General features: G+C 44.9%; 1 protein-coding gene across 1 annotated transcript in view; it reads right to left on the reverse strand.

The window, feature by feature from the left end:
• Nucleotides 1-23,598, reverse strand: part of SGPL1 (sphingosine-1-phosphate lyase 1) — a 74,132-nt gene that overhangs the window by 33,801 nt on the left and 16,733 nt on the right. Inside the window, exons 3-6 of the mRNA XM_063435371.1 lie at nucleotides 20,119-20,186; nucleotides 14,538-14,685; nucleotides 12,090-12,169; nucleotides 11,173-11,301 (exon numbers count right to left, since the gene is read on the reverse strand). Coding sequence (XP_063291441.1) covers nucleotides 11,173-11,301; nucleotides 12,090-12,169; nucleotides 14,538-14,685; nucleotides 20,119-20,186 — 425 coding nt within the window. The remainder of the gene's footprint in view (nucleotides 1-11,172; nucleotides 11,302-12,089; nucleotides 12,170-14,537; nucleotides 14,686-20,118; nucleotides 20,187-23,598) is intronic.

Consider the following 23,598-nt stretch of genomic DNA (forward strand, 5'->3'; position numbering starts at 1 on the left):
CATCTCCGAACCATGTTCACCAGGTATGCGCTCCGATTTTATCCCAAGATCGTAAAGACCGGAGAAGTCAAGACAAACGAGGATTCCTGATTTACCATATGACCCATACGTACGGTTTTACCCTCAGACCGGGCAATAGTCCTTCCTTAATGTTGTTACCCGAGCAAGGCGGTGCCTGTTTGCTCCATGAAGGTCTCCGTATCTCCCGACATCTTGACATGGGGGAAACTTTCTGCTCAGTTTGCTAGTAATGGTCTGGATATCTAAAACAGAAAGCAAACTCTGTATTATATGGTGCCGAATATGCCAAAAACCTGCACTCTCAAAATACCGGAGGACCATCCGTTAGTGTACCATCTCCAGGAGTGTGTGTAAATAAATGGGAGACTCCCCCCGTTATACCTCTGAGTATTTCTCGCGTGTTTTACAGCAGCCCGGATCCAGTAGATCCATCACGGGAGATAGAATAGAGGGATCTAGTCCAAACATGTAATACTTGCATGACCAGGCAGTCCTCTAGGACGAAGCCAGTAGCGTGGATGGCAGCTCTAATTGAATTCCGGAGGGACGCCCCTCTATGTAGTCATCAATGTCTTGCACAGGCACAAGCCTGTGTGATGAACAAATGGCCGGTACTGTAGAGCGTCGAGTGCATGAAAGAGCCGCGCTCTCTACTACTGTGATCGCATACCGTGAGAGCGTCCGGGTGCTAGCCTGAGCGGGCCGCACCCATTAGTAACCAACAGCAGAGTCTACATCCGAGACCGGTTCTCTCTATGAGAATGGGTCCACCCAACTTGTACTTTGTTTCCAGCCCAGTATCTGGTTGATGACGAGTGAGGGACTGCGCCCTCTAATAACAAATCAGTATCCGGTTCCGTATGAGAGGATTCGCCCACTGCTCCTGAAAATAAATATACTCGGATCGAGGTGATGGAGGGCCGCACCCTCCTGTGGTGCAAACTAGAGTCCCTAGAGATTCAGGGTGACCAAAACCGTAGGGCGCACCAATTACAAATGTCAGCATAAGGCTGAGGGCAATCTGGGAAACAAGGAATGGAAAACTATCAACCGACTATCCGGATCCCGTGCGCGCGCGCGCGGGGTCCTGGTAGGCTGTTGGTAGTCCGAGGAAAGCTGGAGACGTTCTCCGCAATCCACGAGTGCCCGGGAGGTCGGAGGAGACCAAGTCAGGCCTCACGACGACCCGAGCGAATAGGAAAAGGAAGTCATGAAAAAAACAAAACAAAACAAAAAAGCAACAATAAACGAAGATAAGAGAAAATACACCCATTCTATCTCGGATAGAATGTAAACAGCAGGCCGGAAGGTAAGAAAAGTAAATCCCACTGGACAGGGCCAGGAGCTAACCTAACGCAGGAAAAAACTACCGAACCTATAGGGACTCCGGGAGGCATATACAGAGTAGATGGTAAAGACAAGGGAAAAACACAGCTTTCTCCTGAAGGAGTCTGAATACCGGTCCCTGCCGGTGCGAAGTTCTCCTTGGAGACGTGCAGTCGCCGGTTTGGAGTAAACCGTGGATGTGTCCGGGGTCTTCATAAGAAACTTTGCCCTTCCGGCATGAGGTTTAGGGCCTTCACCCTTCCCGCCATATTCAGATGGCCGTATACTGGTGTCCTCTCGAACACTATGGCAATGGTGTTTGCCCGGACACCTGCCTATCTCCATGTCACTGGTGTGCACTGGGTTTTCCTCAGTGATATTACCCCAGGCCTGCGGCCAAAAGGGGTTCGGTACCAATAGCGTAGGCCCGTCCTTAGGGCATAGTCTCAGCAGGTCAAACGAATGGACACAGAAAGGTTAGCCAAGCAAATAGTCACAGGCATAGCCGGCCATCCAAGTAGGCACCGACATAGCAGGCTATCCAATGGGGCACAGACATAGCAGGCCATTTTATTGGGCACAGGTATTGCAGGCCAATCTTATGGGCCAGACCTAGCAGGCCAATCTTATGGGCACAGACATAGCAGGCCAATCTTATGGGCACAGACATAGCAGGCCAATCTTATGGGCACAGACATAGCAGGCCAATCTTATGGGCACAGACATAGCAGGCCAATCTTATGGGCACAGACATAGCAGGCCAATCTTATGGGCACAGACATAGCAGGCCAATCTTATGGGCACAGACACAGCAGGCCAATCTTATGGGCACAGACACAGCAGGCCAATCTTATGGGCACAGACACAGCAGGCCAATCTTATGGGCACAGACACAGCAGGCCAATCTTATGGGCACAGACACAGCAGGCCAATCTTATGGGCACAGACACAGCAGGCCAATCTTATGGGCACAGACACAGCAGGCCAATCTTATGGGCACAGACACAGCAGGCCAATCTTATGGGCACAGACACAGCAGGCCAATCTTATGGGCACAGACACAGCAGGCCAATCTTATGGGCACAGACACAGCAGGCCAATCTTATGGGCACAGACACAGCAGGCCAATCTTATGGGCACAGACACAGCAGGCCAATCTTATGGGCACAGACACAGCAGGCCAATCTTATGGGCACAGACATAGCAGGCCAATCAATGGGGCACAGACATAGCAGGGCATACCCCGGTGTTGTATTCCGACAATAGCAGGGGGTCAAGCTGTGTAGAGCCCCCTATATGTGTAATGAAAACCAGGGAACCTAGGGTGAAATAACTCCAATATGCAAACCCCCCTAGGCAGAGGTAATGTGTCTACAGATATACAGGAAACTGTTAGACCTTAATGCTTGTGGCCAAAAATAAGGATATCCTGTTGCAGGAAAACTCAGAAGTACAGGGTGTATTGCCTACAGGCTGATCTCCAGCCCTTGAAGAAATATAGAAGTAAAAATATATAATATATATGTTTGATCACATAATTGCTATATGTCTCTATATGGATATGCACCCTGAGCAGGGTGGGAGGTGGTCCTCCCAGACTGCCAGCGAATTAGGTTGGGGTCTGAATACACCCTGCCTATAGATGGGGGAGGAGAAAGCCCCTCCACAGACCTCCGCCAAGAACGGTACTGGCGGGGAAGGAGCTGCGCGTGGGCACACCCCCCGCCCCCACGCGGTCCGCAGGCGGAGGCGGCCGCAGTGAAGCCTCTACGTGGAGGAAACGATCCGACCACCGGGTACTCGCGCTCACTCGCGAGTACCCCTGCGACCGCGTAGAACACACAGGACCCACGTGGTCCGCGGCGGAGACGGCTGTCGCGAAGCAGCCATGTGGGAAAGAAGATCCGGTCGCCGGGTACTCGTGCTCACTCGCGAGTACCCCTGCGACCGGGTAAAACACACGGGACCCACGGGGGGGGGACGGCTGCAGCGAAGCAGCCACGTGGGAAAGAAGATCCGGCCGCCGGGTGGTCGTGCTCACTTGCGAGCATACCGGCAGCTGGAAAAAACACACTGGGCTGGCGGAGATTAACTCCGCGGTCCCAGATCTCGGGGGACAGAGGAGGCAAATGCTTTGGAGGTAGAAGCAGCGATGATCCGAAGTACAGACACCGAAGAAAAATCCCACAAGGCCTATAACCTACTGCATTTACAGGAAAAAAATCCCATAAGCACAAAACACACTGCATTATAAAAAATAAAATGCCACAAGGCCTATAACCTACTGCATTTACAGGAAAAAATCCCATAAGCACAAAACACACTGCATTATAAAAATAAAATGCCACAAGGCCTATAACCTACTGCATTTACAGGAAAAAATCCCATAAGCACAAAACACACTGCATTATAAAAAATAAAATGCCACAAGGCCTATAACCTACTGCATTTACAGGAAAAAATCCCATAAGCACAAAACACACTGCATTATAAAAAATAAAATGCCACAAAGCCTATAACCTACTGCATTTACAGGAAAAAATCCCATAAGCACAAAACACACTGCATTATAAAAAATAAAATGCCACAAGGCCTATAACCTACTGCATTTACAGGAAAAAATCCCATAAGCACAAAACACACTGCATTATAAAAAATAAAATGCCACAAGGATAAAGCACTGTATATAAAAATAAAATGCCATAAGGATAAAACATACTGCATTATAAAGATAAAATGCCATAAGGATAAAACCTACTGTATATAAAAATAAAATGCCACAAGGATAAAACACTGTATATAAAAATAAAATGCCATAAGGATAAAAACCTACTGTATATAAAAATAAAATGCCATAAGGATAAAAACCTACTGTATATAAAAATAAAATGCCAGAAGGATAAAACATACTGCATTATAAAATAAAATGCCATAAGGATAAAACATACTGCATTATAAACATAGAATGCCATAAGGATAAAAATATTGCATTTACATGAATACAATCCCACATGGATAGAACATACTGCATAATAAGAATAGAATCCCACAAGGATATAACATACTGCATATAAGAATAAAATCCCCTAAGGATTACAACAATACTGCATTTATAAGGCTAAAAGACTGAATATAAGCAATAAAAACCCAAAGCCACCCACTATAAGCAGGAGGCAGTGGTACTCTGACCTGTACTGACTGCAGAGCAGCAAAGAAAGAGGAAATGATGCATGGGGAGGGGAGTTTTATAGTACCTAACTTTTTTCTGATTGGTTGTTTTTTCTGTGCTGCTGTGGAGTTCTAGTAAAGAGAGACTTAAGCAAATACGAAGCCTCCTGTCATGTTATAAAATTTCATCTATTCATTCATTCATCAGACAGACGAATGAATAGAAAAAATCAGACGAACAAACTAACACTGAGTATCACTGTGTATCAGTGTTCGTTTGTTCGATCAGTTTATTAATAGGAGGGAGCTACCGACGTGCAGCTCCCTCCTTGTAATATGTAAAGACAGAAGCGGTGGGGAGGTGTGCTCCCCACCACTTCATAAGCCCCCCAGGTCCCCCCTCACTCTATGGGGGTCAATATGACCCCCATAATAGCACAAGGGAGATTAAAATCTCCCCAATGCCCCTACTCGCTATACCGCGAGTAGAGGCATGACCACTAAACAGTGAGCAGCCTGTGGCTGCTCACTGTAAAAACATAAATGGTAATAGGGGGGGGGGACCTACTGTCCTCCCCCCCCGGCCCCCACCCCTGCGCGGTGGGTGGGGGCCCTAATAAAACAATAAGGGGGGGGGACCTACTGTCCTCCCCCCCGGCCCCCACCCCTGCGCGGTGGGTGGGGGCCCTAATAAAACAATAAGGGGGGGGACCTACTGTCCTCCCCCCCGGCCCCCACCCCTGCACGGTGGGTGGGGGCCCTAATAAAATAAGGGGGGGGGGACCTACTGTCCTCCCCCCCGGCCCCCACCCCTGAGCGGTGGGTGGGGGCCCTACTGTCCTCCCCCCTGGCCCCCACCCCTGCGCGGTGGGTGGGGGCCCTAATAAAACAATAAGGGGGGGGACCTACTGTCCTCCCCCCTGGCCCCCACCCCTGAGCGGTGGGTGGGGGCCCTAATAAAACAATAAGGGGGGGGACCTACTGTCCTCCCCCCTGGCCCCCACCCCTGAGCGGTGTGTGGGGGCCCTAAATAAAGATAGGGGGGGGACCTACTGTCCTCCGCCCCTGGCCCCCACCCCTGCGCTGTGGGTGGGGGCCCTAATAAAACAATAAGGGGGGGGAGACCTACTGTCCTCCCCCCTGGCCCCCACCCCTGAGCGGTGGGTGGGGGCCCTAATAAAACAATAAGGGGGGGGGACCTACTGTCCTCCCCCCCGGCCCCCACCCCTGCGCGGTGGGTGGGGGCCCTAATAAAACAATAAGGGGGGGACCTACTGTCCTCCCCCCGGCCCCCACCCCTGCGCGGTGGGTGGGGGCCCTAGTAAAATAATAAGGGGGGGGGCTACTGTCCTCCCCCCCTGGCCCCCACCCCTGCGCTGTGGGTGGGGGCCCTAATAAAATAATAGGGGGGGACCTACTGTCCTCCCCCCTGGCCCCCACCCCTGCGCGGTGGGTGGGGGCCCTAATAAAACAATAAGGGGGGGGACCTACTGTCCTCCCCCCCGGCCCCCACCCCTGCGCGGTGGGTGGGGGCCCTAATAAAATAATAGGGGGGGGGGGGACACCTACTGTCCTCCCCCCCGGCCCCCACCCCTGAGCGGTGGGTGGGGGCCCTAAATAAAGATAGGGGGGGACCTACTGTCCTCCCCCCTGGCCCCCACCCCTGCGCGGTGGGTGGGGGCCCTAATAAAACAATAAGGGGGGGGGACCTACTGTCCTCCCCCCTGGCCCCCACCCCTGAGCGGTGTGTGGGGGCCCTAAATAAAGATAGGGGGGGGACCTACTGTCCTCCGCCCCTGGCCCCCACCCCTGCGCGGTGGGTGGGGGCCCTAATAAAACAATAAGGGGGGGGGGACCTACTGTCCTCCCCCCTGGCCCCCACCCCTGAGCGGTGGGTGGGGGCCCTAATAAAACAATAAGGGGGGGGGGACCTACTGTCCTCCCCCCTGGCCCCCACCCCTGAGAGGTGGGTGGGGGCCCTAAATGAACCCCCCCCCCCCCCATCAAGGTGACTAGGGGTCCCAAGCCCCTAGTCACCCCCCCCCACCCCAAAACATTCTAACCCCTACCTACCCCCCTCACCCTAAAAATAGTGAGGGGGGAATAAAATAACTAACCTGTAAAAAAAATAATTAAACTTACCATTTGACGTCTTCTTTTTTCTAAATTCTTCTTCAGCCCCCAAAAAGGCCAAATAAAAATCCATCATACCCGTCGCACTTTAAAAAAAAAACAAAAAAAAACCGAGCGCAAAAAAAAAATTAATCCATGTTCACCCATGGAGGGCACGCCGTACTGAGTTCCGCAGGGCGGGTCAAGGCTTATATAGCCTTGCCCCGCCCTGCAATTAGGCTTAGAACACACTGATTGGTTGGTTTAAGCCAATCAGAGTGCTCTGTGTCATTTTACAAGCGTGGGAAAATTCCAAAGAACTTTCCCACGCTTGTAAAATGACACAGAGCACTGTGATAGGATGGTTTTCAAGCCATCCAATCACAGTGCTCTGTGTAATTTTACAAGCCTGGGAAAGTTCTTTGGAATTTTCCCACGCTTGTAAAATGACACAGAGCACTGTGATTGGATGGCTTGAAATCCATCCTATCACAGTGCTCTGTGTCATTTTACAAGCGTGGGAAAGTTCTTTGGAATTTTCCCACGCTTGTAAAATGACACAGAGCACTGTGATTGGATGGCTTGAAAACCATCCAATCACAGTGATCTGTCATTTTACACAGCGTGGGAAAGTTCTTTTGAATTTTCCCACGCTGTGTAAAATGACACAGAGCACTCTGATTGGCTTAAACCAACCAATCAGTGTGTTCTAAGCCTAATTGCAGGGCGGGGCAAGGCTATATAAGCCTTGATCCGCCCTGCGGAGCTCAGTACGCGGCGTGCCCTCCATGGGTGAACATGGATTAATTTTTTTTTGCGCTCGGGTTTTTTTTTTTTTTTTTTTTAAAGTGCGACGGGTATGATGGATTTTTATTTGGCTTTTTTGGGTGCTGAAGAAAGAAGAATTTAGAAAAAAGAAGACGTCAAATGGTAAGTTTAATTTTTTTTTTTTTTTACAGGTTAGTTATTTTATTCCCCCCTCACTATTTTTAGGGTGAGGGGGGTAGGTAGGGGATAGAATGTTTTGGGTGGGGGGGGTGACTAGGGGCTTGGGACCCCTAGTCACCTTGATGGGGGGGGGGGTTCATTTAGGGCCCCCACCCACCGCTCAGGGGTGGGGGCCGGGGGGGAGGACAGTAGGCCCCCCCCCCCCTTATTATTTTACTAGGGCCCCCACCCACCACGCAGGGGTGGGGGCCAGGGGGGGAGGACAGTAGGTCCCCCCCCTTATTATTTTATTAGGGCCCCCACCCACCGCGCAGGGGTGGGGGCCGGGGGGGAGGACAGTAGGTCCCCCCCCCTTATTATTTTATTAGGGCCCCCACCCACAGCGCAGGGGTGGGGGCCAGGGGGGGAGGACAGTAGGTCCCCCCCCCTTATTATTTTATTAGGGCCCCCACCCACAGCGCAGGGGTGGGGGCCAGGGGGGGAGGACAGTAGGTCCCCCCCCTTATTATTTTATTAGTGCCCCCACCCACAGCGCAGGGGTGGGGGCCAGGGGGGGAGGACAGTAGGTCCCCCCCCTTATTATTTTATTAGGGCCCCCACCCACCGCGCAGGGGTGGGGGCCAGGGGGGAGGACAGTAGGTCCCCCCCTATTATTTTATTAGGGCCCCCACCCACAGCGCAGGGGTGGGGGCCAGGGGGGGGAGGACAGTAGGCCCCCCCCCCCCTTATTATTTTACTAGGGCCCCCACCCACCGCGCAGGGGTGGGGGCCAGGGGGGGAGGACAGTAGGTCCCCCCCTTATTATTTTATTAGGGCCCCCACCCACCGCGCAGGGGTGGGGGCCGGGGGGGAGGACAGTAGGTCCCCCCCCCTTATTATTTTATTAGGGCCCCCACCCACAGCGCAGGGGTGGGGGCCAGGGGGGGAGGACAGTAGGTCCCCCCCCCTTATTATTTTATTAGGGCCCCCACCCACAGCGCAGGGGTGGGGGCCAGGGGCGGAGGACAGTAGGTCCCCCCCCCTTATTATTTTATTAGGGCCCCCACCCACAGCGCAGGGGTGGGGGCCAGGGGGGGAGGACAGTAGGTCCCCCCCCTTATTATTTTATTAGGGCCCCCACCCACAGCGCAGGGGTGGGGGCCAGGGGGGGAGGACAGTAGGTCCCCCCCCTTATTATTTTATTAGGGCCCCCACCCACCGCGCAGGGGTTGGGCCAGGGGGGAGGACAGTAGGTCCCCCCCTATTATTTTATTAGGGCCCCCACCCACAGCGCAGGGGTGGGGGCCAGGGGGGGAGGACAGTAGGCCCCCCCCCTTATTATTTTACTAGGGCCCCCACCCACCGCGCAGGGGTGGGGGCCAGGGGGGGAGGACAGTAGGTCCCCCCCCTTATTATTTTATTAGGGCCCCCACCCACCGCGCAGGGGTGGGGGCCGGGGGGGAGGACAGTAGGTCCCCCCCCCCTTATTATTTTATTAGGGCCCCCACCCACAGCGCAGGGGTGGGGGCCAGGGGGGGAGGATAGTAGGTCCCCCCCCCCCTTATTATTTTATTAGGGCCCCCACCCACAGCGCAGGGGTGGGGGCCAGGGGCGGAGGACAGTAGGTCCCCCCCCCTTATTATTTTATTAGGGCCCCCACCCACAGCGCAGGGGTGGGGGCCAGGGGGGGAGGACAGTAGGTCCCCCCCCTTATTATTTTATTAGGGCCCCCACCCACAGCGCAGGGGTGGGGGCCAGGGGGGAGGACAGTAGGCCCCCCCCATCTTTAACCCCCGCGCAGGCAGGGGGGGGGTTATTAGGTGTTTTTTTTGTTTTTTTTTACAGTGAGCAGCCACAGGCTGCTCACTGCTTACTAGACATGCCCCTACTCGCGGTATAGCGAGTAGGGGCATATTATTTACTAATACTAAGTAATCTTTACTTAGTATTAGTACATTTGGCTTCAAGACCAATTTAGGTCTTTCAGCCTTTTAGTAGATAGCTCCCTGATACCGTGGGAATTAGGGAGTTATCTACTAAGCGGCTGCAAGATGCAGCCACAGCAATGAATAGGATCGGAGTTTCATTCATTAGAATGAAATTCCGATACGAACAAAGTACCGAATTGCTTCCTAACACCAATGGAGAAACAGTGCTCATTCTGTTAGGATGCAATTCGGCAGTTTTGCCGGCGTTCTGTCTAAGTGACAGGACTTTCGGCAATACTGACAGGAAGCATTGTGGGAACTGGGAGGAAAGCTAGGGATCATGGGAAAATTGCTCTGACCAGCGGAAATGAAGCACACTTTGCTCCTCCGCTGGTCAGAGCTGGTCAAGCGGAGGAATCCTCCATAAGGCAAAGTCCCTACTTTGTCTTATGATTTTAAAGAAAACTAAAGAAGACAGGAAGAAAAGAATAACAGATCCCGAGAGAGGGGGAGAAGAGGAAGAGATTGAGGAAAGGTAAGTTCGGCTTGACAGTGCCGCTTTAACTACATGTCAGCCGGCTGTGCAGTAGCTAAGTTACAGAAATCCAATAGACTGAACATATCAAATGCACAAATTGAGGTCTTTCTAAACAATATCAAGAGACATTGACTATGCCCTGGACATCAGATACGATCTACGATCTAAGAGCTTCAAGGCTGGCCAAGCTTCATGGTAAATCGAGTTCACATACAATCTAGCTGCAGTATCCTAAGGCAAGTTTCTATGACGGGGAAAAAGGCTCAATCACAACAATTCTTTATGATGTTGTCCTGGAAGTTATTATAAGAGCTGCACATAATTAGGCCAACACAACTGATGCAGAGGAATGTATACAATAATGTATGGTGAGGCTTGTTCATGATTTCCCATCTCAAAGAATTTAAAACACATAGTGTGATGAGAGATTGCAGTCGTTTGTACAGAGCTTGTATCAAAGGGTGAGCCGTTCCTTCAAATGTAATTATTAGTACAGTAAAACCCTCGTACCCGCTGTTTCAGTTCCCGTGGTCCAGTAACTATTCCTAATTTAAACTGTACGCTGTTCTGATGAATGCAAAGAGATTGCAATTTTTGGCTCAAAAGGTCTAGGAGCATTGGCAAAGGAACTGTAGATCGCGACTGGACAAGCAGTAGATATTCTGTAAACAAAACCTCATACATATACATTTTCTGCAGCTCCTTCATAGATGGCTATAATGTTTGCTAGCCACTATCCCCTGTTTCAGGCATCCGCTGGGAGGGATGGGGGGTAGACAACTATCCATTGAGGTCACAGGGGTCCTACTGAATAATTTAATTGTTTTCAAACTAACGGCTACTAAGTACAAATAAAAAAAAAATAAAAAAAGTAAATAACATGCAACAGCAGATTAGTTTCAGACGGGGTTATCTCCTACAACCGGCAACGTAGCAAATTAAAGTATGAACTGCAAAATTCAGGCCAAAGTAACCGATCTGGAGAAATTCTCCAACTCAGCCACAAGTCACAACATGGATTTTAGTTTTGGGATTAATTTTGCCATTTGCGTTTTCATGCAATACAATTTGAATAAATAAACATAGAGCATTAGTCTGAACAAATGCCAATGATGACACTGACAAGAATCAAGTGTAAGTATAAGGACTCACCGTCCCGCAGGCATCTGGACCTCCATGGAACAAGGAACATGTCATTCTCACTACTTCAGCTTCCATCTTACGTACACCAGGGAAAATGTCAGGATGTAAGGGATTGCTCCAAGCAAACTCTCCGTACACCTACGACAGCAGCAAGTATATAGAATATTTATACCAAGACAAGCCACAGAGCAATAAACAGGGTATTTCACTAAAGTGAGAATTCTAAGTGAATTTAAATGGAAGGAAAAAATTGTCGAAACTGAAACATTCTCTGAGTCGGCTAGGCTTTCACTTCGGATTCTCTGGCCTGACATTTAAAGTTCACTTGGAATTCTTACTTTGGTAAAATAACCCTCAAACAAATTTTCCAAATCTCATACTTTTCCAGCTTGTTTATTGAGGCCTAAAATTAAAATTCCCTTGTGAACTGCAGAAATTGCTGTTTAGTCAATAAATGCCATAATAAAATGCACACCCATTCCTACTGTAAGACCCTTACAATGCTGCAGGGTAGGCACTACCGGATGCCCACCAAAACCTATTTTCCATCCGGCCACCTGTGACCACGTCATTATGTATTAAAAACAAAAACTGACAGCACATGTATGATGTCCGTACCCCCAGTGAAGGGTATTGCTTACCAAGCGTGTATTGTTTGCCTTGTGTTTACCACACCTGCAAAGTTTATGCCCCCGCTGTATTAATGCTTTCTACACTTGAACATGGTTTATGCTTAAACCGGAACATCCTGCATTGTCATAGGTTTATTGTCAAACAAAAATAAAGAATTAAAAAAAAAAAAAAAATACACGGAGTAAAAATAGGAAATTATCATGGAAGTATCGAGCCACATAAACACAAGGCCATTTTTATTATTGACTGAAAAAATGTAAAGAAAGAAAGAGAAAAGTCTGTGGTGTTTTCACCTTTACAAGCAGTTGTGTCAGTTTATCGTCTCCATTGTACACTGTCCCCGAAACCTTCCCTGTTTTCCAAGACACATGACCTGAAAAACAAACAAAAAAAACCTTTATCTTCGATTATTAGAATGCTTCATAGAAAATATTAGTAGTCCCAAAAAAACAAAAACAAAAAAAAACACCATAGTTAATCAGTGGCATAAAGGCAGAACTTCCTCATAAACAGACACTGGCGTTGGTGGTGCAGTAGCCTTGGCAGCCATGGCAGCCATGGTTGGCAGTGATAGGCTGAGAGTGACAGGCAATATTCAAGTATATTTGAAGCTTGGGCTTGTCACCAGTGGGGTACCTCAGGGATCTGTACTTGGACCCATTCTCTTTGATATATTTATTAGTGATATTGCAGAAGGTCTTGATGGTAAGGTGTGTCTTTTTGCGGATGATACTAAGATATGTAATTGGGTTGATGTTCCAGGAGGGATAAGCCAAATGGCAAATGATTTAGGTAAACTAGAAAAATGGTCAGAGTTGTGGCAACTGACATTTAATGTGGATAAGTGCAAGATAATGCATCTTGGACGTAAAAACCCAAGGGCAGAGTACAGAATATTTGATAGAGTCCTTAGGGGTTATTATTTCTGATTACTTAAAAGTAGAAAATGTAATGGAGCAGCAGGAAATGCTAGCAGAATGCTTGGTTGTATAGTGAGAGGTGTTAGCAGTAGAAAGAGGGAAGTGCTCATGCCATTGTACAGAACACTGGTGAGACCTCACTTGGAGTATTGTACACAGTACTGGAGACCGTAACTCCAGAAGGATATTGATACCTTAGAGAGAGTTCAGAGAAGGGCTACTAAACTGGTTCATGGATTGCCGGATAAAAAACTTACCAGGAAAGGTTAAAGGATCTTAACATGTATAGCTTGGAGGAAAGACGAGACAGGGGGGATATGATAGAAACATTTAAATACATAAAGGGAATCAACACAGTAAAGGAGGAGACCATATTTAAAAGAAGAAAAACCACCACAACAAGAGGACATAGTCTTAAATTAAAGGGGCAAAGGTTAAAAAATAATATCCGGAAGTATTACTTTACTGAGAGGGTAGTGGATGCATGGAATAGCCTTCCAGCTAAAGTGGTAGAGGTTAACACAGTGAGGGAGTTTAAGCATGCCTGAGATAGGTATAAGGCTATCCTAACTATAAGATAAGGCCAGGGACTAATGAAAGTATTTAGAAAATTGGGCAAACTAGATGGGCCGAATGGTTCTTATCTGCCGTCACATTCTATGTTTCTCTGGCTTCGACATCCCTCCCAATGTTTAACTGTTTAAAAGTGGTTCAACACAGAGTTGTGGGGACTCCGGGCACAATAACTACTTCAGTGAGATGAAAAGGCTACAGTGCCTACTCCTGGAAGCCTGGGACGTAAATATTAAATACAACTATAACTTGGGTAACAAGGGTGAATAGCCTTAAAACACCTGAGATGGCATCAACATTGTAAAAATGGATTCACCACATCACAACAATGAGATTACTAAATACAGATTAAGGTAACACACACATAAAAAATTTAAATAGAAAAATACAGCTTTAAATTATACACGGCTACTTAAAATCTCCTATCTCAGCTAACAAATATGGCGATTCAGTTCCACCATATGGCCATTTCGTGTTAAGCCCACCACCACGTCACAGTACTCCAATATCGGTGGGTCCTACGCTACTTTTAACATGGAAAATAAACATGCTGACTGCAATACTTACAGCTTATTCTGCTCCTCAAATTTATGCTTTATTGTGGTCACCTCTAAGGGGGCTCCTACAGTGAATAATTGGGGTGCTCAGTCCAATAGGAATCTGGTCTGGATTCCAAATCTACACAGAAAGAGGGGAATTGGGGGTACACCCAGAATATGCATTTCTGTTACAATTCGTGTAGGACACCCCAATATTTGGGTACTGTAACGTAGTGGTGGGCTTAACACAATATGGCCATATGTGGAACTGAATCCATATATTTGTTTGGTAAAATAGGTCACTTTAAGTAGCCTTGAATAATTTAAAGCTGGATTTTCTTTTATGTATGTGCACTGTTCCTTAATCTGTATTTTGTATCAATGTTCTTCTTAAGACAGCCTATTAATTATTTTTGGTCCAAAAAAAGCCAAAATGGGGAACATAAATGCTCAGTATTGTTTTTTTTTTGTTTTTGTTTTTTGCAGATCAGCCGTTTGGCCGTTTGACCGTTTGCAATTTATGGTTTTCAATTCATTATGATTCCATGCACAGTGCCAAAGCTCTGATCTAGTTAACCTACAATGTGGTATGTGTATTGTTTTTGCATATACAGAATAATTATGGCTTTAGAGTGATTATACACACACAGAACTTCCCTCATTACTTGAATATGTAAAAGGATAACCAATTACAGAATGAAATCCTTACTAAGGGCAGAATATTCCTTTAACTTCTCCAAGACTTGTTCCTGCTTGAGACCAGTTGGAGGTAGGGTTTTCACATAGCGGATTCCTACATTCTCTCCAACCATTCGTTCAGACATTTCATCTAGAGCTTTATTCAGCTCGCTCTGGATCTGCAATGACATGTTAGATATAATCAATAATTAAAGAAACACTCCAGGCACCGGCAACCGCCCAATGCAGGTATTCAAAAAACGGTTTGCTAATGGTTAGATTTCTTACTTGTGGTTCCACAGGGCCCTGCCTCTCCTCATCCTGCACTGCTAAACGGAAGATCCTGCTAGGAGCTTCTGAGCTCAGTGATGCAATGCTGGGCCAGAAAATTGACCGAGGGTGTCACCTCACCACTCTCCGACAATGAGCCGAGTTATGTCAAGTTACTCAGGCAGAGGCAGGGACAGGAGCCCTGCAGACCTAGGTAAGAATTCTAACCATTCAAATATTATTTGACTACTTAAAATGACGGTGCCCAGGCACCATAACCACTGTAGCATAATAGTTCTTATAAAAGAAAAAACAAGTTGCAACATGTCCTGTAAAAGTGGCATAATTATATCAACAGCTCAGTATTAAAATCATTTATCTGTAATACATTGATTTACTTTATGACAGTACAGGATATCCATTAAGTGGCGATATTAGTATTTAGCGTTGTTATATTATTTTTTTCTTAATAATTCAGGATGGAATAGGTCCTCACTAAAACAGGGTGGAAGGCGGCAGTGAACCAGCAAGTATTCCCAACCATTGCTAAGAAACAAAAAGGTGGAAGAAAAAGGTTTGGTAAACCGCGCCAAAGAAGAAAGGTGTAAAAGATTGTATACTACCAGAGCAAGTCATTGCTCTGGAAGCTGTAAGTAGGATGTTTTTATATCTTGTATTACTTACATTATACTGTGCCATTGGTTCTTCCTTCGTTTTGTTTATATACTGTGTATATCTGACTGCTGAGAATTGTATATCCAATACAAGGAATGCCTATATATCCAAAGACGGGGATTGTACCGTCCACGCGCTAAGCAGCAGAGCTCTTCGTAGCTCTAAAAAGTGTGAGTTAGTATTTTATTGGGTTTTAAAAGAGGTTTTAAGAACTTGCTTGACATATTGCACTATTATCTTTTCCTATGTCATTTTTGTTTTGAGGTCATCATATACCCATACATTATTGGACCTCATATAGGGAATGCATATGTACGGATTTGTCTTATACACCTTTCTTCTTTGGCGCGGTTTACCAAACCTTTTTCTTCAAAATAAACATAACACCAACCCAGTCTGCCAACAGAGTTGTTACGAACAGAAATTAAAGACAGACAGTGTTCCCATTTATTTTCAGCATATTTGTAGTCGGATTTTGTATAAACCTTTAAATGTTACGTGATCATTACAACACATGATGTCTAAAACTGCAGGAAAAAAATACATTACTAACAGCATGATGGCAAACATGGCGCTGAAACAATAAGGCTCTGAATAAAAAAAAAAAATCCGCAAAATTAGGGTCACATTGGAAAAATGAAACAAACTACATGATTCCCCCCTCACCAAAAAACAATCACACAAAAAACTAAAAAGTCTTTTCAAAATGGTGTTTATACAATAGTTGCTTGCGGAACAATAACAGCAGGCTGACACTTTTCCTTGCCTTAGGGTCTCCTAAGCTCTCTGTGCATGCATTTGACCTTGAGACGTGTACCAATCTTAAATTTTTGATATGCTGCTGGTCCCACCGGTTCCACATACACAGCTCCGCCACCTTACAAATCCACCCAACAGAGGCTCACCGACTGGTACACTGGCCAGGTGGGGTGTACTGCCTTGCCATTAGGATCCTGTGAGAGTGAGCGCTGGAAGGAGGCAAATAAGATATTGCCCGCCAATGACAAATGATGTGGAGCTTGACTAAAGTTTCACCCTTTGTCTCCCCTGTGTACCCTCACTTACTGGTATACCGGCCTTATAATAGGGTCAATTCGTGATTTGCATTGTTTGGGGGTCACTTACTGGCACTTAGCCGTTTGGTTCTCCTGTAATAATGAGATGACACGTACCTTCAATTTATACACACTAGATAACCCTTATTGTTACAACCCTTTTTGTACTTTTCGTATTCCTTTAAACTGCTAAATTAAGATTGTTAAATAAAAAATGTAAAAAAAAAAAAAAAAATATCCACCCTTTGTCAACATTTGCCAGCCTGCAGTTTCTACACAAGGAAAAGTAGTCCCTATTTTTCCTTAACATTTTTGAAAAAAAAGGAGGACACAATGCACACTTGCTATGTATTATAAAAAAAAAAAAAGTGACAGACGCTTTAACCCCTTAAGGACACATGACATGTGTGACATGTCATGATTCCCTTTTATTCCAGAAGTTTGGTCCTTAAGGGGTTAAAAGGGACACTCTAAGCACCATAACAACCTGAAGCAGTTTCGGTGTATTAATCATGTCCCTGCAGTCTCGCTGTTCAACTTTGTGTTATTTAGGAGTTAAATCGGCTTAATCCACACACAGATATGGAAACCTTTGCTGCTACAAACCCAAATGAGTGATTGCTGCAGCTAAGGGATACATTGATAGGGTTATCTTATCATTCCAATAGTACACAGGAAAATTGATATGCACAGATCAAAAGTTTAACACACAGAAAAATAATACATAAATAAAAATGCTTGTAGGCTAAAAGTCTGATTTATATCGTGAATGTTAGAATTGCCATAATTCTTAAACAAAATAAAAAAAAAAAGTGGGTGGAAAGTCGATCGTTCTAAAATGGCTGACTAGTCTATGTGTATGGCTTGCTTAGTATTGCACAAACAGAAAAACACCAATCCCACCAATTGTGTGCTTCCTCATTTATTGACAGAGGAACGGACACTCTGGCTAGTGAATATGTAGAGGATTTATAATACATCAAGTTCATGTGTTTCATATGTGCCTGTGGCATTAAGTATACAGATACTAGTAAAGATGCGGTATGATTTGGCGCTTCAAAGTATATGCAACAATCCCGAGTGCTACCGATCACCCACTGGAGCTCAAAATAAATTAATATAATACAAGGACTGTATTACCGTGAATAAATCAATACAAATAAATAATACTTGTAGCGTAGATTCAATGATTCTGTGTATATCTGTATATAAAATACAAATATACACATATTTTGTGTTTGTTGTGCATCTTTGGCACTCTTGTTTGTCCTTATATGAATGCCATCCATATAACGCATGTGCCAGATGAAACTAATGTATGGATCGAAACGCACGAACAAGGACTAATAATAGGACTTAGATACACTATTGGGCCGTAAGGACATCTCGGGTATACGCCCCATCTCTTTCCGAAAAACTATTACGACAAAGAAAGACGACAGGGAAACCAAAGAGAGGCTTGGACATTAGACGCCTCGGAATGACGTCAGCTGACGGACGCACATATCCGGATGTACTCAATTACGCCAATAAGGCGCAAAAACATGAGACATCTTGCTAACAGGGAGTGTTCTGATTCCCTGGGCACATTGAGTGATGGGATAGGCGACCGCCTAAGGTAATCTCATTGTTACTGGGGCCAATATTAATAAAAACAAAACTAGCTAAAAATGTGCCTCCACCTTAAATAGTTGTGGTTCTTTCAATAATATAAACAGGATATAAACTCCCTTGATTTTTCCCAGACCAGCCTGTTTTGGCTAGTGTACACTGCTCGGCAACTACACCACCTAACTATCCTGCACAACCCTACTTGACCGCAGGATGGTAGCATATAATATCGCTAAATACTAGGACTGATTTACCAGACAGACACAGAGGCCCTCTGGGCTGTTTATTCTAGACGGTCCCCTCTCTAGGCCCTAGAGGTTTTCGTAAAGGGTTTGTTGCGGGGCACCATAGCGACCGGACCTTCATCTGTACTAAGGATCTGACCATGATGGTGTTACGCTACTCAACGTCTCATGCCAGGACAGCTCCACATGGGAAGTTACACAATTAGTTTGAACAAGCATTGTCACAGTTGCTATACTTTTACTAGACTGTTAGTAACATGTTTCCCACCTGTGAGTGGCTCAATGTGCATTGACTACGCTCATTTGATTTGTTAATGGTAAAAACAAAAATAAAGATTGTCTAAAACAAAAACAAAAAAAACTAATACAAACAGGTATATAAACAGCTAGCCTATTTACTGATTTTGGGACAGTCAGTTCTAAGTCTATTTCAGTTTGTTTTTTTATTCAGCTTATTATATTCTCGCCCTGCAAAGCTGCAGAATACACAAAGAAACATTTAACCGCAGCAAGTTACAATATTTTACAAGGTAAGCAAAATTGAGTTTCATATTTCTTTAGCATTCCATTAATTTTTTTTTCTCTATCGTCCCTCCTGATCGACTTGCCAGACAATAAATGTACAGTTTGCAGTCACTTCTGTTCAATGACCTGACGTAAACCTAGACAAAGCACTTCACACAAGTCCTGAGTTTGCAGAAACTGATGTAAACGTCTGCTGTGCTAGGTCATAAAATCATGTGAGCTTTAGAATGACTGATCTTCACGCAGAACAGAGAGTAATGTGGTTTACATGTAGAAAAAGGAAGAAGTCCTGAAAGTTATCCAGTGTCCCACACTACCCACATTTCTACCCTACTAAAAAATATGTTCACGCTCATTTCATAGGTGCCACAAGCATCATTAACACCTTGTTATTGGCAAATAGGCAAGTCGAACCCCTGTGAATGATAAATCCTCTTTAAATTCATTATTGCAGTCAGTCTGGCAATATGGGTATGTAAGAGAGGGGGGGTCACCAAAGTCTGCTAGAAAGAAGAAATCTGGGCTCGAAGAAAGAATATATTATGCCCGAACCATTGCTGTCTGTGTGTGGAGAGATCGGAGTGTGCCCGGAGTCTTTCTTTTAACCCCTTAAGGACCAAACTTCTGGAATAAAAGGGAATCATGACATGTCACACGTCATGTGTCCTTAAGGGGTTAATTAATATATTATGATGGGTGTTACGCCACCCCAGTCCATGATTGGCACCTGTGAGAAGTTCTCCTATAAATACAATGTGTACTGCCCTTTTACTGCTATTAATGTATAAAGATATTCAAAGATTAGCCGTGAAAGAAAAGCAGTTGATAGGGAGGGTTATTTGTTAATTTATGTTAAAATAACAAAGCTGTGTAAGTGTATTTATAATAAAGCACCCATTTGGCTTAATGCTGGGGGAAAAAACTGTAAGGTATTATTGTCCCCAAACTCCCCATGACGGGAGTAAGTTGATCAAAGTGGAATAATAAAATACAATGCTTGGTTTGTGATGCCAAGTCATTTTCAGACTTAGTTGGAGCTATGGTATAAACTGCTGGTACTTTAACCCGTACCTTTTAAGAGAGCGTACAGGAGTGAACGCTATCTGAGATAAATTAGGTTTATTTCTCAGTCACCTTGACTGCCTCTTGGATCTTCAGGCAAAGTGCTGGTGTGGTCATTAATTACAAATGCTGATTAGATCAATAATCTTCAGATTAAACACAGGCTCACCTTTGTACCGATGAAAGGTAGTCTTCTTAAAATACGGAAAAACTGCTTTTTACACCTGGATTTCAGACCTGCAAATGGAATGGAAATAAAATGTAAATAGATCTATGGTGAAATCTAAAATCCTGAAAATAAGCATTGACAAATCGGCTCAAAAAATAAATAAACGCCGGATGCTAAACATCTTTCCACCTGTACACATGAAACCGGTTATCCTGAACTCCACCGAAACGCAGCCCTACTACCTGGAAAGAGAGAGATTGGGTGGAGATGAGGTAGGTGCGTGCGACCATAATGCATATTATTATGCTATTTTAAAAAGTGTGCCATGTTCCCCAATTCTTTTCTGAGAAGGCGGAACAGAGAAGCAGTGAGGAGAATGTATCATTCCTCGACCAGCTATAAATAACTTACATATTCAGAAAAATAGGGAAGCCCTAAATGTAAAGCAACAAAAGAATACTCCACTGTTCGATATAAATGTAATGTAATAACTGCTGCCAGGGTCAAACGATGATTTTACTTACTCACAGCGCTGGTCTCAGGAGTTCCGCTCTGCCTCGTTGGCAGTGATCCAGAGATCCGGGCATGTGGAATAGTGTACATGTTCTCTCGAGAAAGGACCTCGAATAAACCTGTCTTGGATCTTTTCTCTCTTTACTTCATTAGCAAGCCAAGCATTCCTGGCTAAATACAGGACCAGCCCATGCTATACATGGCACCCGTTATACCAACACAGAAGATCAGATCAAAATATGTTGTGCTTGAGGTCTAATTATGGAGGTATTATATGATGTCACTTAATTCCACGTAATGCGGAGGGAATTCCAAGACTTCACAGTGAATTGCTGCTCATCAAGAAATAATTCGGGTGGCCATATACATTTATTAAACAGTACACTTAATAATGTACTCTCTCTCCAGGCCTGTAACGAGCAGTACAATATTTATAAAGCATACTTTAACCTATAAATAGTATCTGTGCCTACGACAACACAAACAAAACAATCCTTTTAGATATATACATTCATTATTCCACCATCAAGTGGATCTAGACAAAGACCCTTAAATGTGACGAGATCAACTTGATAGTGGAATAAAGAGGCTCTTTTTGGAAGGATTTCCGTTGGTGTTGCAAATATTTGGAGGTTATATTTTGGGTCTATGACCAAAGACTCTGAGGGCTGCCTGCCAAATACTCTTGGTAAAGTGTAATTTGCCAATTTGCCTCCTTATCTAGCCACATGGCACAAGGAGAGAAAACAAGCTGAACTTGCGTGACTGGAAACATTTATCTTGTAGCAAAAAGTAAGATTCCCGTCTGCACGCACTAATCAATGGCTGGTGATACTATGGCATGGTGCCATCCGGCACTAAGAAGCCGAGGTGGCACGGACTGGCTAAAGATAAACGAAAACTTTAATGTGGATAGCAGACAACGTAACATAAAGCTCAAAGAGAGAACAGAAATGAGGAACCAAAAATGGTTCTTAGAATTTCTAGTTATGTTAGTCTCAAAAATGTTCAACATCACGTCTACACTAAAAAAGTCCTGCCTGAACTATTTCAGGTGACTCTTTTCTAACTGGCTTACCCAATTCTCTTAATTCTTCTTCAATCTAATCTCACTTCTTTGGAAAGATGAACCATTCACATTAGCCAAGTGTCTACCTTTCCCAACATCAAAGCCAAATAAACATCTGAAATGGACCATACCATAAACAGGTATTTCATATCATGGACTATCTCCATTCCCATGGCAACTGCTTCCCCAATGTATCCATACACATTCTAACCATCCTTCACTCCGTTAAGAGTATCCGTACAACTACTTAAATTACTTTACCAACCTTCAACTACAAAGTACCACGTACACTTGCGCACAGTATATAAAAACATTAATTAATGCAACCAAGTTAATTGTGTATTTTATGTACTAAAAATAGAGACTGAGTCACGTTAACAAGCTTGCAAAATGTAGGCCTATGGAACAGGAGGGAGGATGGTGAGGGGAGATCTCAAACAAATGAGTCTTCCAATATCCCACTCCTAACAAAAACAAAATCTATATTTGGCCTAATCAGGAAGGCCCAAGTAACTGATGATACTATGGGACAGTAAGTCCAGAGATCTACTTTAATTTGCACTTTTCTGTGGTCACCTAGGGTGGAGGGGCAGGGCTAAGCAGTAAGTATTGAAGTTATAGCGGAGATCATCAGAATAGCAGCCAATTCAATGCTTTCCCATAGGGGAAAAAAAAGCTGCGCCAATCAGCATCTCCTCATAGAGCTGCACTGACTCAATGCATCTATATGGGGAAAGTTCAGCACCTCCATGTCAGTGCTGCACAACCAAGGAAACACTTCTAGTGGCAGTCGTAGCGACTATATTACTTCCTGGGGACACCTCTAGTGGCAAACACTGCCTTTTCTCTGAAAATGCCTGCAATGACTGACTATACTCACCAGAACCACTACATTAAGCTGTAGTTATTTAGGGGACTATAGTGTCCCTTTAAGTAACCTTGTTGGATTTAAAACAGTAGTTTGTGTGTGTGCTGTTGTTTAATCTGTATTTTGCATATATTTTGGTCTTTACAGCAGTCTGTGCTTATTTGGAATCCAAAAGAGCAAAATAGCCAAACGGTAAAGAGTGTATAAAACCTCACCTTAATTGAATGATGGTTACATTCCAATCATGAGACTGGGACATAACATTGTAGGCAATACGGGTAAGACGCCAACACGTTTCGAGCCTTGGAGGCTCTTTACAATAGTCTCTGATGAAGTGCCACTAAGGCACGAAACACGCCGAATAACGCAATTTTCTTTCAACATTCCTTTTTTTTTTTTTTAAATGTTTGTTTTTTAATATACACTCTTTATTGGATATTTCAAGGCTGGGACAAAGCCAACAAATGACTCCTGGGAAATACAAGTCTACTCCCAAACTGCATTTCAAATATATCATGTTCTTTGGCGGACTTTTTTTCTTTTTTTTCGACATTTGTAATCCAGACCAGATTCCTTCTGGGTTGAGCACCCCTTCACTCTAGGTGCCCCTTTGGAGAGGATCACAGAAAAGAGGGGATGATGCTGCACAGTTTCAGTGCTACGGAGAGCAGGGATTTTTGGGACTTGTCGTTCAGTTATCAGCTCTCAACCTGTACTACAACTGGCAGAAACATTTGCTGAGATCTCTGGTGACTTGTATAACTGTGTCACTGAACACAGTCCAACGGAGAAAAGACCTGTGTGTGCACATACAGTAACAAAGATATATCTGCAAAAAGTATGCAAAATTAGGCATGCAGAAAAAACCTAGAATGCAACATTTATAATGAACTCCAAGTAACTTTCCACTTGGCTATTGTTCCATCGGCAAACCATATGAGAACCATTAGGCTTAGATAACGTATTGTCTACAAAGGTGGAACAGTGCAGTTTGTGCACAAAATTTATGACAGAAAAGCCATGATGAGTT

Source organism: Pelobates fuscus, chromosome 10 (genome assembly GCF_036172605.1).
Source record: "Pelobates fuscus isolate aPelFus1 chromosome 10, aPelFus1.pri, whole genome shotgun sequence".
NCBI classification, from domain to species: Eukaryota; Metazoa; Chordata; class Amphibia; order Anura; family Pelobatidae; genus Pelobates; species Pelobates fuscus.